This window comes from Hemiscyllium ocellatum, chromosome 18, assembly GCF_020745735.1.
Source record: "Hemiscyllium ocellatum isolate sHemOce1 chromosome 18, sHemOce1.pat.X.cur, whole genome shotgun sequence".
NCBI classification, from domain to species: domain Eukaryota; kingdom Metazoa; phylum Chordata; class Chondrichthyes; order Orectolobiformes; family Hemiscylliidae; genus Hemiscyllium; species Hemiscyllium ocellatum.
This window is the reverse complement of record NC_083418.1, coordinates 35,571,874-35,589,350: the sequence shown is the minus strand read 5'-3', so window position 1 is coordinate 35,589,350 and position 17,477 is coordinate 35,571,874. Positions and strand designations below refer to the sequence as shown.

Below are 17,477 nucleotides of genomic sequence, written 5' to 3'. Positions count from 1 at the left end.
ATAATTTCTGTTGGTGCTGTTCTTCATTTGTGGTTTTCCATATGTAAACAAATTAGACACATTAGACTAAGACTTTCTGTTTGATATGGCTGGAAAAAATTCAAAGTTAGTAATCTGTAACAAGTGACAAAATAACATTGAGTTGTATGAGGTCTGATGTAAAAGGAGAGTTGTTGCTCTTGCCTGATCTGGCTTAATTGTGACACTAGCCACACAGTAGTATGATTGATTCAAGACCTCTGACGTTGCTCTGCAAGCTGCTCAGTTCAAGAAGACATCCCACTAACAACAGCTTAAAGAGATGTACAATGAATATTGCAGAGACATCCCAATCCAAAGAATGTGGTACGATAATAATCGCAGAAAAGCTAAAAGTACCTCCTGTACATCAGCTGTATCACCTGAGCATGTTTGCTTTGCGAGACTCCACTGATAGATCATGCTGGCTGGTTAATCATCAACACAACCTGGAGGGCTAAGGACCTTCTTTGCTTTGATCACTTTCTTGAAACTGTCACATACTATCACCTTGGTTTCAATCTTCCAAGATAATGGATAATTCTCTCAGTTTACTATTTGGTAATGTATGGAATGAAGGAATATCAGGTCTTTCAAATAATTGTCCATCCTTCAACTTTCTTCACTGATTTTCTCCTTCAGTGTTGTGGTTCTGTAGTTGCTGCAGACAAGATCCTTAAGGTTATTGGCAGGTGGCCATACCATATCTGATCCAATAGTAATATTCATATTACCATCATTCCTGATGACTAACCCAGTAGCCCCAGCTGAAATATGCCAACAGCATAGATTGGAGATTCAACTGTCATATCTGGTAGCATGCCAGAAATAAAGGCCCATTATTTCCAGAGTCAGCACAAAATTTAAAGATTTTATCAAAGTACACAAATTCCCATATTTTCCTGACTTTCAGACCAAAGTTGACACAAAGCATGACCAGGTGCTTCACAATAATGACTATTTATTGCAAAAATGGGTTCTGACTACAGTTAAACAAGTACGAACGATTGACATATATCTCCCCCAGGTAAAAACGATGACTGCAGATGCTGGAAACCAGATTCTGGATTAGTGGTGCTGGAAGAGCACAGCAGTTCAGGCAGCATCCGAGGAGCACTAAAATCGACATTTTGGGCAAAAGCCCTTCATTAGGAATACAGGCAGAGAGCCTGAACTGTGGAGAGATAAGCTACAGGAGGGTGGGGGTGGGGAGAAAGTAGCATAGAGTACAATAGGTGAGTGGGGGAGGGGATGAAGGTGATAGGTCAGGGAGGAGGGTGGAGTGGATAGGTGGAAAAGAAGATAGGCAGGTAGGATAAGTCATGGGGACAGTGCTGAGCTGGAAGTTTGGAACTAGGGTGAGGTGGGGGAAGGGGAAATGAGGAAACTGTTGAAGTCCATGTTGATGCCCTGGGGTTGAAGTGTTCCGAGGCGGAAGATGAGGCATTCTTTCTCCAGGTGTCTGGTGGTGAGGGAGCAGCGGTGAAGGAGGCCCAGGACCTCCATGTCCTTGGCAGAGTGGGAGGGGGAGTTGAAATGTTGGGCCACAAGGCGGTGTGGTTGATTGGTGCAGGTGTCCCGGAGATGTTCCCTAAAGCGCTCTGCTAGGAGGCGTCCAGTCTCCCCAGTGTAGAGGAGACTGCATCGGGAGCAACGGATACAATAAATGATATTGGTGGATGTGCAGGTAAAACTTTTGATGGATGTGGAAGGCTCCTTCAGGGCCTTTAATGGAGGTGAGGGAGGAGGTGTGGGCGCAGGTTTTGCAATTTCTGCCGTGGCAGGGGAAGGTGCCAGGATGGAAGGCTGGGTTGTAGGGTGGCGTGGACCTGACCAGGTAGTCACGGAGGGAACGGTCTTTGCGGAAGGTGGAAAGGGGTGGGGAGGGAAATGTATCCCTGGTGGTGGGGCCTTTTTGGAGGTGGCGGAAATGTCGGTGGATGATTTAGTTTATGTGAAGGTTGGTAGGGTGAAAAGTGAGAGCACCAGGGGCGTTCTGTCCTTGTTTTGTTAGAGGGATGGGGTCTTAGGGCGGAGGTGCGGGATATGGACGAGGTGCGTTGGAAGGCATCTTTAACCACGTGGGAAGGGAAATTGCAGTCTCTAAAGAAGGAGGCCATCTGGTGTGTTCTGTAGTCCTCCTGGGAGCAGATACAGCGGAGGTGGAGGAATTGGGAATACGGGATGGCATTTTTGCAAGAGGTAGGGTGGGAAGAGGTGTAATCCAGGTAGCTGTGTGAGTCGGTGGATTTGTAAAAAATGTCAGTGTCAAGTCGGTCATCATTAATGGAGATGAAGAGGTCCAGGAAGGAGAGGGAGATGTCAGAGATGGTCCAGGTAAATTTAAGGTCAGGATGGAATGTGTTGGGGAAGTTGATGAATTGCTCAACCTCCTCGCGAGAGCATGAGGTGGCATCAATGCAGTCATCAATGTAGCGGAGGAAGAGGTGGATAATGGTGCCGGTGTAATTACGGAAGATCAACTGTTCGACGTAGCCAATGGCTACCCCTTTGGTCTGGAGGAAGTGGGAGGATTCAAAGGAGAAGTTGTTGAGGGTGAAGACCAGTTCAGCTAAACGAATGAGAGTGTCAGTGGAAGGGTACTGCTGGGGACGTCTGGAGGGGAAAAAACGGAGGGCTTGGAGGACCTGGTCATGGCGGATGGAGGTGTAGAGGGATTGGATATCCATGGTGAAGCTGAGGCATTGTGGGCCGGGGAAACAGAAGTCTTGGAGGAGGTAGAGGGCATGGGTGGTGTCACGAACGTATGTGAGCAGTTCCTGGACTAGGAGGAATAGGACAGTGTCGAGGTAGGAAGAAATGAATTCAGTGGGGCAGGAGCATGCTGAGACAATGGGTCGGCCAGGGTGGTCAGGCTTGTGGATCTTGGGAAGGAGGTAGAAACGGGCAGTGCGGGGTTCCCGGACTATGAGGTTGGAAGCTTTGGGTGGGAGATCTCCTGAGGTAATGAGGTTCTGTATGGTCTGGGAGATGATAGTTTGGTGATGGGGCGGTAGGAAGAGGTGTCCTTGAGTTGGCATTTGGCTTCAGTGGTGTAGAGGTCAGTGTGCCAGACTACCACTGTGTCCCCTTTATCTGCTGGCTTGATGGTGAGGTCGGGATTGGAGCAGAGGGATTGGAGGGCTGCGCGTTGTGAGTGTAAGAGGTTGGAGTGGGGGAGGGAGGTAGACAGGTTGAGGCGGTTAATGTCCGGGCGGCAGTTGGAAATGAAGAGGTCGAGGGCAGGTAATAGGCCAGCGCAGGGTGTCCAGGTAGATGCAGTATACCTCCACCAGTTAAAACATCTAATCCACTTATATACTCACTCTCTGCATACTCATATAGACGCGTAGATAACAGACAAATTACAGGTATTATTTAAAGTGGGAAGACTGGGAAGGCAGTTCAATGGTTCTAATCTGTAGGGTTCATTGAGATGATTCTTTTGCTGATCAGAATGCAGTTTCTCAATCTTCTTTCTCTCAGTACTGTCATTTGTTTGCAGGAGGCACAGGGAGACTGCTTCACAATTATGTGCTTTTGTGGAGCTCCAACTACTTTTGCCAAATGCTCACACCCATAAGCTATCCAGCTGCCTGGGAGCCAATAACCTTGTTGCTGCAGGCAGAGGACGTTTGTCATCCATAACTGGTCACTACTCCACAGACCATTCAGCTATTTGTTGTTAGCCAAAACTTCGTTAGTATACATCCCTCAGCTCCACTTTATCTGACAGCTAGGCTTCCATTACTGCTTGAACAAGCAGCTGTGTAAACAGTACTGACAATGAGAGTCAGGTTACTTGTTTTTAAAAACTGCAGCAAAGCTTGAACAATCCTTGGCTTTTGAAACAGGAGATTTCGCATTTTAGTCCACAATCCAAATATAGAAAATTGAAAAAAATATGGTTGTTACTTACCCTCCTTTTGTTCTTAAGGATACTTAGTTTTTAAAGATATTTGAAGGATACTTGGTTCTTGAAATCTAATGACAATTCCTCTTTCACCTTTAGGGACCAAGCTACATGTCCACAGAATACAGTACTAAATACAAACTCAAACCATTGGATTTGCCAGGTATATAATCATAAGGTATTGAAATGTTCATATTGTTTTTTAAAGCCCAGAGATGCACTACTAGTCTCTGCAACAGCTACAAAAGCTAATGGTGCAAAGAGAAAATCTGGGTGACAGTGGACCTTTGTCAGCCTACATAGAAAATATAATGTTGTGTTTTTAAGTGTTGTTGCTGAGTGGAAGCAAGCAAATGAGGATTTGCAGTGGGTGGGTGTAAAGAATGGGATTTTGGGGGGGGGCACCAGAAGTAATAATGCAGGAGGAGATACTTTTTTGGCTTTCTTGAGATACATAAGATTGGAAACCGACCAGTGTAGCCTCACCCAGCTGAATTACAGTGGAGTGTAATGTAATTCCCCATTTCAAAGACTAAAGACAGTTCAAGAAGAGAGAATAAGGAAAACTTACCTTTCCCATAGTCACATAAAATGCCCTTTGTAGTTTTTTTGCTACTCTTTCAGTACAGTGTTGGGCAGGAACCTGACTGAGATTCTGGGAAAGATGGGCATGGAGTTTGGAGGCAACTAATATATTCAATAACTTTGTACAGGAAATTAAAATCACATAACACCAGGCTATAGTCCAACAGGTTTATTTGGAGCCACTAGCTTTCATAGCACTGCAACTTCATCAGTTAGTTGTGGAATGGGATCATAAGACACAGAATTTATAGCAATTTCTTCTGCTATAGATTCTGTGTTTTATCATCCCGTTCCACAGCTACCTGATGAAGGAGCAGTGCTATGAAAGCTCGTGGTTCCAAATAAACCTGTTGAACTATAACCTGGTGTTGTGTGATTTTTAACTTTGCCCATGTCAGTCCAACGCTGACTCCTCCACATCATTTGTAGAAGAATTTGGAAAAAGTGATAGTTTGCAATGATGATGGAATCAAGTTTTGGCTATGGAAAAGTAACAAAATAAAGTCACCACACAATGCTTGCTGCCCACTGAGATTACTTGAAAAAAAGATTTAGAAACCAGAATGATTGTGTGATCATTATTAGCATGTGAGATTTTGTTCCTTAATAAATGTAATCAAATAACTGACTGACTGAAAACAATATTTTTAAATGTATTTATGGTATTACTACATTTTGTGATCATGGTAATCATTCCCACAAAGAATGCCAGAAGTAAACAAACAAAGCGAAAATCTGCTATGGACTTCAGTAATTTGAAAAAAAATGATGAGGTCTCTGGGCCACATAAAAAAACTTGAAAACACTGTACTTACACCGTAAGATCAATTACCAACTCCACTGCAACACAACTTTATTGTAGAGGCAATATGTAAATTCAATATTAAAGTTTTCAGAGATAAATATTCAGCTTTACCATGTGTCATGGAAAATCAATGTAAAATACATTTATATTCTGACGGCTTTTATCCGAGTATGGAATTATGTTTGACCCCTCTATTTATAAGAAAGTGGAGCTGAATAAATGCAAAACTCAATTCTCTTTTGCAAATTCAGGTTGAATAACCTTTCTTCTGATTCCTCTGCGGAAAAGGTGGTTAAGGCAATGAAAGGCTTAGTGGCTTAATGAAGGTTGTCCCAGGTCCATCTATGATCCTGACTAAATTTGTTGACTTTTGTAGGTGGATAGATAGACAAATGGCTAGATAGATAGATAGACAGACAGACAGATAGATAGAAGGGCAGACGGATAGACAGATAGAAACGTAGATAGATAGATAGATAGACAGACAGATAGATTTTAAGTGTGAGCAGCAGTGGAGGTAGGACGAACTTGGAAGACTGCAGATAAGGTAAGGCAGTTTTTATTAAGGTTACTTACTGGTAGCGGGGAGCGGTATTTTTCTCTTTCACAGAAGTTGCAGGGGGTTCAGGACTGGCAGTTAAACATCCAAGGATTTACAACTTATCGAAAAGTCCGGGAGGTGGGCAGAGGGGGCGGGGTGGCCTTGTTAGTTAAGAACAAAATTAAATCTATGGTACTGAATGACATAGTGTCGGATGATGTGGAGTCTGTGTGGGTGGAATTGAGGAACCACAAAGGCAAAAAAACCATAATTGGAGTTGTGTACAGACCTCCTAACAGTGGTCAGGACCAGAGGAGCAACATGTACCGGGAAATAGAGAAGGCATGTCAGAAAGGCAAAGTCACGGTGATCATGGCAGACTTCAATATGCAGGTGGACTGGGTAAATAAAGTTGCCAGTGATCCAAAGAAAGGGAATCCTGGAATGCTTACAGGATTTTTGGAACAGTTTGTCATGGAGCCCACAAGGGAGCAGGCTATTTTGGACCTAGTGCTATGTAATGAACCAGACTTTATAAAAGATCTTAAAGTAAGGGAACACTTATGAAGCAGTGATCATAATATGGTAGAGTTCAGTCTGCAGTTTGAAAGAGAGAAGGCAAAATTGGATGTAAAGGTGTTACAGTTAAACAAAGGTAATTACGAGGGCTTGAGAGAGGAACTGACGAAAATCGACTGGAAGCAGACCCTAGCGGGGAAGACAGTAGAACAAAAATGGGAGGAGTTTGTGGGTATAATTGAGGACACAGTACAGCAGTTCATCTCCAAGAAAAGAAAGATCATCTGGGGAGTGATTAGACAGCCATGGCTGACAAAGGAAGTCAGGAAATGTATTAAAGAAAAAGAGAGATCCTACAAAGTGGCCAAGAGCAGTGGGAAATCAAAAGATTGAGAAGGCTACAAAAACAAACAGAAGATAACAAAGAGAGAAATAAGGAAGGAGAGGATCAAATATGAAGTTAGGCTAGCCAGTAATATTAGAAATGATAGTAAAAGTTTCTTTCAATACATAAGAAACAAACGACAGGCAAAAGTAGACATTGGGCCATTTCAAACTGATGCTGGAAGGCTCATGATGGGAGATAAGGAAATAGCTAGAGAACTTAATAAGTACTTTGCATCAGTCTTCACAGTGGAAGACATGAGTAATATCCCAACAATTAAAGGGAGTCAGGGGGCTGAGTTGAGTATGGTTGCCATTACAAAAGAGATGGTGCTAGAAAAGCTAAAAGGTCTTAAAATTGACAAATCTCCTGGCCCCGATGGGCTACATCCTAGAGTTCTGAGGGAGGTGGCTGAGGAAATAGCGGAGGCATTGGTTAAGGTCTTTCAAAAGTCACTGGAGTCAGGGAAAGTCCCGGATGATTGGAAGACCGCTGTTGTAACCCCATTGTTCAAGAAAGGATCAAGGCAAAAGATGGAAAATTATAGGCCAATTAGCCTAACCTCGGTTGTTCTTTAAAATTCTTGAATCCATCGTTAAGGATGAGGTTTCTAAATTCTTGGAAGAGCAGGATCGGATTAGAACAAGTCAACATGGATTTAGTAAGGGGAGGTCGTGCCTGACAAACCTCTTTGAAGAGGTGACAAGTAGGTTAGACCAGGGAAACCCAGTGGATGTGGTCTATCTAGAATTCCAAAAGGCCTTTGGTAAGGTGCCACACGGGAGGTTGCTGAGTAAGGTGAGGGCCCATGGTGTTCGAGGTGAGCTACTGGCATGGATTGAGGATTGGCCGTCTGACAGAAGGCAGAGAGTTGGGATAAGAGGTTCTTTTTCTGATTGGCAGCTGGTGACAAGCGGTGTCCCGCAGGGTTCGGTGTTGGTGCTGCAGCTGTTCACGTTATATATTAATGATCTGGACGATGGGACTGGGGGCATTCTAGCGAAGTTTGCCGATGATACGAAGATAGGTGGACAGGCAGGTAGTACTGAGGAAGTGGGGAGGCTGCAGAAGAATCCAGACAGTTTGGCAGAGTGATGCAGGAAATGACTGATGAAGTTCAATGTGAGCAAATGCGAGGTCTTGCGCTTTGGAAAAAAGAATACAAGCACGGACTACTTTCTAAATGGTAAGAAAATTCATAAAGCCAAAGTACAAAGGGATCTGGCAGTGCTAGTCGACGATTCTCTAAAGGTAAACATGCAGGTTGAATCCGTGATTAAGAAAGCGAATGCAGTGTTGTCATTTATCTCCAAAAGGGTTGGAATATAAAAGCAGCGATGTGCTACTGAGACTTTATAAAGCTCTGGTTAGGCCCCATTTGGAGTATTGTGTCCAGGTTTGGGCCCTACACCTCAGGAAGGACATACTGGCACTGAAGCATGTCCAGCGGAGATTCACAGGGATGATCCCTGGAATGGTAGGTCTAACATATGAGGAACAGCTGAGGATCCTGGGATTGTACTCATTGGAGTTTAGAAGGTTAAGGAGAGATCTAATAGAAACTTACAAGATAATACATGGCTTGGAAAGGGTGGATGCTAAGAAATTGTTTCCGTTAGGCGGGGAGACTAGGACCCGTGGGCACAGTCTTAAAATTAGTGGGGGTCAATTCAGAACAGAAATGCAGAGACATTTCTTCAGCCAGAGAGTGGTGGGCCTGTGGAATTCATTGCTGCAGAGTGCAGTGGAGGCTGGGACGCTATATGTCTGCAAGGCAGAGATTGATAAATTCTTGATGTTACAAGGAATTAAGGGCTACGGGGAGAATGCGGGTAAGTGGAGTTGAAATGCCCATCAGCCATGATTAAATGGCGGAGTGGACTCGATGGGCCGAATGGCCTTACTTCCACTCTTATGTCTTATGGTCTTATAGACAACCAGACAGACAGACAATGACAGAGCTAGAAACCCCTTTGTTCAGATATTGGTCAGTTGGCTAGGGCTTTTACTCAATGACCTACAGCCCTTGCCCCTTTTCAATGTGCTAGCGAAGCCAGTGACATTATTTGTTCGGGGGGGTGTGGTGGAATTGGTGAGCAGAGAGGTGAATCTAGGGTCAGAGACATAAATTGAGAGGTTCAGGGGAATTGGAAGCCAAGGCATAGTGGCTGCCAGCAGATACCATCGCATAGCTGATAAGTTGCCTGCACAATCTGACCTATTATGTCCACTGTACAGCAAGAGGCCCATGTGTGTGTCTGGGTTGTTATTCCCAGCAGCAGCAGGTAGATTCTGAATTGGCCATTTTAGGTGCCTCAATCGTCAGTGTAATGGGAAAGTCTATATGGGCCTTCACACTCAGAACTGCATTCTGAGGGCAAGAATGTGTCTGGGTTTGGCCATACCACCATCCTGTCTAATTAAATTACCTCCCCATCTCCAAGATCATCACCTCTAGAAGCATAAACTTCAACTCATCTCAGCAACAAACTGCATCACCTCAAAATCAGTTAATTTGCACACATTGGGGATCAAGTCTGTCACATTCAGAGTGTGTGTCACTCAGACTGGAAATTTTATTTTTTACTGAGTTCTCAAGTGAAACACACATTTCTGAAGTTATCTTCTTTGCATTTTTGAGCACTGCAGTTCAAGTCAAGATGTGCAAGGAAAGTAGTGATGAATCATTAATTGTTTCATAAAGGAATTGTAGGTGTTCCTGATGGATATATCAAGGTTGATGGAATGAATTTCATCATCTATTCTTAGTGATCTGAACATGTACATGGAATGAAGCAGCATTATATTTTACACATTTACATTATTTTGGTGCTGACATCTTTTCACTCTTTATTTAATGTATTAACAGTTTTCTCCCAACACAAAACGGTGGGGAAAAAGGAGAACAGTGGGTTCACAGAAGGCTCACCTCTGAAACCCATCACTTACAATCATCCATTAGCATACCAAGGTGACCTGCCGGTGAGTTATGCATTGAAATGATTCACAATGCTTTCAGAAAATGCAACACATGCACAGCTTCCCAGTGTTTGTTTACATCTCTTCTGAAGGTAACCCATACAGAGTGCCCCAGGGGCATCAATGTTTAAGCGTACTGTAGTTGGCACAACAATTTCAGTGAAATATTTAGCAGATTGTGAAATGTGTAATGTTCATCTGAATGTTTAATAACATTCAATAGTGCAATGACAAATTCTGTCCTTCAGTTGCAACTGGCGAGGGCACATTGAATTTCCTGCTTGCTATCACTCACTCTGAGAGTATTTCAATGTTATCTGTGTTTCCCTTGACTGGAGAATGGGAGAAAGCAATGGAGTCAAGTTACTGTAACATTTATGGTGATTCAGAATCCCTTCAATTTAAGGTTGTCCTTAAAATTCACTGCTCCCATGAGGAGATTGAATAGTTCATCAACTTCACAAGCACCTTCTACCCTGACTTCTTGGACACCTCCTTCCCCTTCCTGGACCCCTCCGTCTCCATTTCTAGCAACCAATCCAACCAACTCCTACCGTTACTTGGACTACACTTCTTCCCACCCACCTTCCCCCCTGTAAATATGCTATCCTTTACTCCCAATTCCTCCACTTTTGCCGTACCTGTTCCCAGGAGGATCAATTCCACTCCAGAACATCCAAGATGGCCTCCTACTTCAAAAACCGCAATTTACCCTCCCACATGATCAACAATGCCCTCCAGTGCATCTCCTCTACTTCCTGCACCTCTGCCTTTGAACTCCATCCCTCCAACCGCAACAAGGATAGAACTCCCGATTCTCACCTTCCACACCACCAACCTCTGGATACAGCACATCAACCTCTGCCATTTCTGCCACCAACAGTCAGACCCCACTACTAAAAATATATTTCCCTCCCCACCCCAAGTACATTCTGCAGAGAACATTCTCTCCACGTTAGATCTAAAGCCCCCCTCCATCCCACCCTCCTCTCCCGACACCTTCCCTTGTGACCGCAAGAGGTGTAAAACCTGCGCCCATACCTCCATCCTCACCTTCATCCAAAACCCCAAAGGATCCTTCCACATCTGCCAGCGATTTTCCTGAACATTCAAACACCTCATCTACTGTGTCCATTGCTTCCGATGTGGTCTCCTCCACATTGGTGGAGCTGAAAACGTGTTGCTGATGAAGGGCTCTGGCCCGAAATGTCGAATTTCCTGTTCCTTGGATGCTGCCTGACCTGCTGTGCTTTAACCAGCAACACATTTTCAGCTCTGATCTCCAGCATCTGCAGACCTCATTTTTTACTCTACATTGGTGGAGACAAGATACCAACTCATGGAACGTTTCAGAGAACATCTCTGGGACACACGCATCAAACAATCCCATCGCCCTGTGGCCTCCTGTTTCAACTCCCTCTCCCACTCCGAATGGGCCTCCTGCACTGCCAAATCCTAGCCACCCAATGCCTGGAGGAAGAACACCTCAGTTTCCACCTTGGGACCCTCCAACCACGCGACATCAATGTCGATTTAATCAGTTTCCTCATCTCTCCTCCCCCACATCTTCGCAGATCCAACCCTCCAACTCGGCACCACTGTCTTGAACTGTGCTATGTGTCCATCTTCCTTCCCATCTATGCATTCCACACTCTGCTCTAACCTATCACCATCGAACACTACCTGCATCTTCCTATCCTCTTCCCAGCTACCTTCCCCCAGACCCCCATCCTATTTATCTCTTAGCCCCCTTCCCACTGCCACTTCCCCACCCCCCCAACATTCCTGATGAAGGGCTTATGCCTGAACCATTGATTCTCCTGCTCCTCGGATGCTGCCTATCCTACTGTGCTTTCTCTAGTGACACACTTTTCGACATCGCTCCTAATATCTCCCAATCAAATTTTTTCTTGTTTGGCTTGACGCTCATTCACCTGAACATGTTGCTGTGAAGGGTTTGGATATATTTTTACCTTGCTGGTATTATACAAACTCAAATTATTGTATTCAAATTTTGTGCTTCATTGTGTATATTTAATGGTAGACACATCTGTTCTTCCCAATGGCATTTATATTCCAGGCATGAATCATTCCTGAAATTTTCTGGCTAGAATTTTCTAATAATGATTCCTCTCGACACTGTTGGTGCTAAAGATGAGAGAAGTTTGAACTGACAAGAGCACTACAAAAGAAACATACTGCATAATGTTAAAGTACAGTGCTGCACTGATAATACTAGTAGTGACATCGAGTAATAGTTCCCTGATATAGTATGTTGGCACCTATAGCTTTCAGATAAGAGTTCATCCCCATTATACGATAAATTGAATTCTTAATCTATGTAATTCTCTCACGGGAATTGTAAAGAGATAAGGTGGAGTCAGTCAAGGCTGTCTTTTCACTGCTAGCACATGAAGAATGGCTATGAGTTAAGAACCAACAAGAAGGTAATGCCTTTACTACCTATAAAGGGCATTTAGATACCCTGAGGATGAGAACAATGCTACAGAGAAATAACCCCTTTCTTTCTTTCAGAGAGGTGATAATTCGTGGACAAGTTGTGGAAAATAATGTACTGCCCTGCCAAAGATTTAGCAACCCTTTGGGGGTCAGGTCATCAACATTTGACACAAATTAGCAATCTCATTCAGAGCAAATGATAGAGAAATGAAGGGGAAATAAATCATATTGAACCAGTTTGATAAGAGATTAATGTAGCCAGCACATTTTGGTGCAGATGAGAAAGAACGTTAGTTTTATTCTAATCTATGCTGTAAAGTGGATAGTGCTTGAAGTAAAACGTTTCAGGCAGTCCTTTCCCTTTGTTTAGAGTACAGAACACAGATAAATACAAACAGTAAGACTTGGTTGAGACTGACCAGAATTTGAGGAGGTAATAAGGAATATTAAAGAGAGTAGTGTAATTGATGTAGTCCATCTGGATTATAGCAAGGCTTTTGATACGGTTCCACAAAGCAGATGGATCTCAAAAGTGAAAGCCCCATAGGGTCCAAGGAAAACTGGCAGGTTTGATCCACAAATGGCTCAGTCATGAGAAACAAAGAGTTTTGATCAGTTTGGATCTTTGTATCTGTTGTTGCCTGTAGAGTTCCACACGGTGTATTAGTAGGTCACTTACATTTTGTGGCAAGTGTCAATTTTATTTTTATTCAGTCATATATGAGATGTGGGCATCATTAACTAAGCCAGAATGTATTGCCTATTTTGTAATTGCCTTTGAGGAAAGGGCAGTGAGCCACCTTGTTGAACCCCTGAAATTCTTGGTGTTATGTGTTGTATCTTAAGACTGCTTAGTTGGATGTGAATCTAATGGGTATGATTAAGCAATTTGCAAACAGCAACACAAAACTGGTCATGTGGTTGAAAACGGAAATAATAGATTGTGGGAAAGGTATCATTGTGCTCTTTCAGCTGGACAGAGCAATAGCAAATGGAGTCCAGCCTGGAGATGCGACACTGGGGAAGGCTAACAAGATCTGATATACAATTAAGTGGCAAGACACTGAGAAATGCAGAGACACAGAAGGATCTTGTGGTGCATGTCCAAAGTGAACAGGTAGGTCAAGTGGTCAAGAAGGTATAAAGAAACACAGTAAATATTGGAGAATTTCAGTAGATCTGGCAGCATCTGTAGACAGAGAAATAGGATTAAGTTTCGAGTCCAATATGACTCTCCTTTCAAAGAAGTCACATTAGACCTGAAATGTTAACTTTGTTTCTCTCTCCACAGATACTGCTGAGTTTCCCTAGCATATTCTGTTTTTATTACAGATCTCATATACCCACAGTACTTTGCTTTTATTTGAGGTATATGAAACATTTGGCTTTATTCGCTGAGACAGAATATGAACAGGAATGTTATGTTTGAATAAAACTAAAATGCTGCAAATACTGGAAATTTGAAACATACACAGAGGATGCTGGAGAAACTCAGCAGGTCCTGCAGTATCCGGATACAGAGAAACAGAGTTAAGATTTCAAGCCTAGTATGGTTGTTCTTCAGAACTGAAAGGAGTTGGAAAATGGTTACCTTTATACTTTTGTCAGAAATGGGGAGAACCAGGGAGTCAAATGATGTGGACTCCCAGTGCAAAAGACAAAGGGGCTATTCAATGGGCTGGAAGTGAAATTGATTTGTAAAATGGCTGTAAATTGAAATATGGAAGAGTCAAAATGGCTGAGAGCAAAGTAAACAAGATATACACAAGCCAAAATCATTGGGGGATGGATGTAATAAGAAGTGGAGGACTGATGTCATGAGGTATGACTCTGAATGGTGGGATTCAGTATAGAGTCCTACATGCTGTAAACTGCCGAAGAAGAAAATGAGATATTGTTCTTTGAACTTGTGTTGTGCTTCATTGGAAATTCATAGCATGCCCAGGACAGAAGTGTTAACATGAGAATAAGGGTTTTATTGCAAGGTTATGCTTGAACTACATGTTGGAGTAGTTCTTAGCACAGTTCTGGTCACTCAGTGATAGGAAGGATACGATTTTATTTGAAAGCGTACAAATGAAATTGATGAGGATGTTGCGTAATGTAGATAATTGTAGTTTTGGGGAAAGATTGGATAGGCTAAATTTAGGCTTTCTTTGGAACAAAAGAGGTTGAATGGAGACCTAATTGAAGTGCGTAAAACTGTAGTGTAATCGAGACAGAATGGAAAGAAAGGCCCTATTCATTTTGGTTGAGGGTTTGTAAGTCGGGGATGTAGACATAGTGGTAGTAGGATTGGAAGAGATTAGAGAAGAATACTTTTCATCAGACTGTGGTGGAGATCTGGAATTCACTGCCTGAAGGAATGGTGGAGGCAGAAACACCTAAAACGTTTATGGAAGCACTTGGATTGGCACTTAAAGTACCTACAAGGTCATAGATGCTGAGCAGGAAAGTAGGTTTAGTTCCTACTGACTGTGCACAGCCATAATGGACAGAATGACCTTATTTCATGCTATAAATTTCCATGATTCCATAAGTAGCGTGTTACTCACTTTTTATACATATTACACAGATGATCTGAAAACACAGCCATGCTCTGGAGACCTGCAACACTACCAATCAGCTCAGTTATCACTGTATCCTACAGAATCACATTGACCACATAAAAGGTGAAATTTTCCTCCTGTCGCCCAGCTTTGCACTTCACGAGGGATTTCAGGATGCAAATGGGCAGGATTAACTATGGAAAGAGTTTGTATTTCTTTATGCTGCCATCAAGAGCTTTAGGTATCATGGATTTGAAAAGAAAGAATAGTACCACATTTTACAGATACTATTGGATTTCATCTTCCAGTGACCACCCAGAAAATGAAATTAAAGACCTGAAATATCCTGTCCCAGTTCATTCACACAGTTTTAATAGATCTACATTAACTTCCCAACAAAGGAAGGGTCTATGAATTTTAGGGCTACATTGAAATAGCTGAAACCTTTTAAAACAAACATACACCATCACCAAATGGAGAAACATGTAGCTGTAATCTCAAGGGTCTTGCAGTGTCTCTATCTCTGGGCCAGAAGGTCTGGGTTCAAGTCCCACTTTCCCAGAAGCAGAACATGGCCAAATGGTTTGATTAAAATAACAATAGCTGTAAAATTGAAATGTTATACACTTCAACCAATTTGTTACAGTCTCCTCATCACTGGTCCAGCTTACCTCGAATTGAAGTGCAGGTATAAACTTGATTTGGAGGTGCTGGTGTTGGACTGGCATGTACAAAGTTAAAAATTACACAAACTGGTACTGTGTGAAGTGTAACCTGTCAGCATTACATCTGTTACTTTCTATTCTCCAAGTGAGAATAATGTAAATACCATTGCTCATATGACAATACAGAGGAACCTCAATTATCTGGCATTCGATTATCCGAATATCAGATTATCCAGCAAGATCGCAAGGTCTGATGCTTGGCTAAACCAAGTTATCTAGCATTTGGTTATCCAGAATTCAACTAACTGAACGAAATACATCTCGCCCATGTCCTTCAGATCATTGAGATTCTTCTGTATTCCATATCATTCTGCCTGTAAAAAAAATATAATATCTGAGCATAAACATAAAATGTGCTTGGGAACATTTCCATCATTGCCCTTTGTAATATAATTATACAAACTTTCCATTCAGTCTTTTCTTGTGTGCTATTATCAGAAACAGTCACAGCCTGTTCCTTTCCAGTTTGACGTGTTGTGTTTCTTATAAAGAAAGAAAAATCCCTACTTATTGAATCAAGTTGACCTTGATTTGAAAGTACTTCAGATTGATATTAGTTCTCAGTAATGAATGATAAATACGGTCTCCCAGTGCTGTCCTCAAATGACAATAAACTCGGACAAAACTGTTTTTTCAGGAACAATTCTCAAGACTGGGGTTGTTTGTTTTCTGCCAATGGGTTTGTCTCGTATATATTATAATTGAAAGAAATGAGCATTCCTGATGCAACATTTATTTTGTCTATATGATGGCATGGATTTTTAAAATAATCAGTTATGGTTCCATTTGAATAGAATTTGTTTTCTTTTAGGGATATTGCACAGATCGACCAACTGGAATCTCCATAACAAAATCGGACTATCTACCTTCTGGAACTTTACATGTATGTAACTCCATACTCAAGGCGGGACACTTTAGATGTGAAGGAAATGCAATTAAAAACAGTTTTCTCAATATGCAACCTGTATCCCAACTTGGCATTCAAAATATTATAGATGAAAATGCCTGTGTTTCAGTTTGCTTACATCATTCAGCGTATTCATGGCTGTCTGTAGTGTGTAAATTTTATTTTTTCCTTGAGCTGAGTTGCCAACTCATAGGAAAGAAAAAGGCCCTGGCAATTCTTACCTATTTAAGTTTTAAAATATTGGACCAAATTTTCAGAGGAGTGGCAATCTCTTGCATTTCTGAGATATGATTTCACTCAGAGCTACCTCAGAAATGTGAAGCCATACTTCCATTATGACAATTCTACCACAGCACAAAACTCTAAAGGGAAGGCAAACCCCATCCTCTTGTCAGAAGTCACGTGACACCATGTTATAGCCCAATAGATTTATTTGAAATCGCAAGCTTTTGAGTGCTGCTCCTATGTAAGGTAAGTGACTTCATCTGATGAAGGAGCAGTGCTCCAAGAACTTGTTATTTCAAATAAACCTGTTGGACTATAATCTGGTGTTGTGTGACTTGTGACTTTGTCCACCCAATCCAACACTGGCACCTCTACATCATCACAACCCCTTCTGACAGCACTTATCTGCCGAATTCTGATGTATAAATGTTTTGATAGCCACTTTGATAGCTACTATCAAACGTTATATGTATAAGGTTAGTGAGATATCGGTAAGGGGTCAGGCTTGGTTCGCATTTCAGGAGTCAGGCCAGGTCTGTTGGTTGGGAGTTGACAGGACCATCGGTGGTGGTATCAGGTTGGGTCTGAAGAGGGAAAACTGGTATGTAGGGTGCCTGGTATAGAGGGTGCCAGGAGGTTAGAATGCCAGTGTTCTCATTAGGACCAGAGAGTATGGTGCTAATGTTAGGAACCCATGTGGGTAGGGGCTAGGATGCCTGGGACTGGTTGTCAAATGTGTAGGGAGTAGGTTTCCTGGTATTCAGGATGCCAACTGGGTAGAGTGCTAGCTAAGTAGCAGATAGGATACCAAGTACATAGGATACCAAGTGGGACTGGGATAGGATGCCAAGTGGTTAGAATTCCAG

General features: G+C 42.5%; 1 protein-coding gene across 4 annotated transcripts in view; it reads left to right on the top strand.

Annotated features, from left to right (window-relative positions):
• saxo4 (stabilizer of axonemal microtubules 4) overlaps positions 1-17,477 on the top strand; it is a 153,111-nt gene that overhangs the window by 43,756 nt on the left and 91,878 nt on the right. For all 4 annotated transcript variants that reach the window (XM_060838848.1, XM_060838851.1, XM_060838852.1 and 1 more), the window contains 3 exons: positions 4,031-4,094; positions 9,636-9,748; positions 16,291-16,362. In XM_060838848.1, coding sequence (XP_060694831.1) covers positions 4,031-4,094; positions 9,636-9,748; positions 16,291-16,362 — 249 coding nt within the window. The remainder of the gene's footprint in view (positions 1-4,030; positions 4,095-9,635; positions 9,749-16,290; positions 16,363-17,477) is intronic.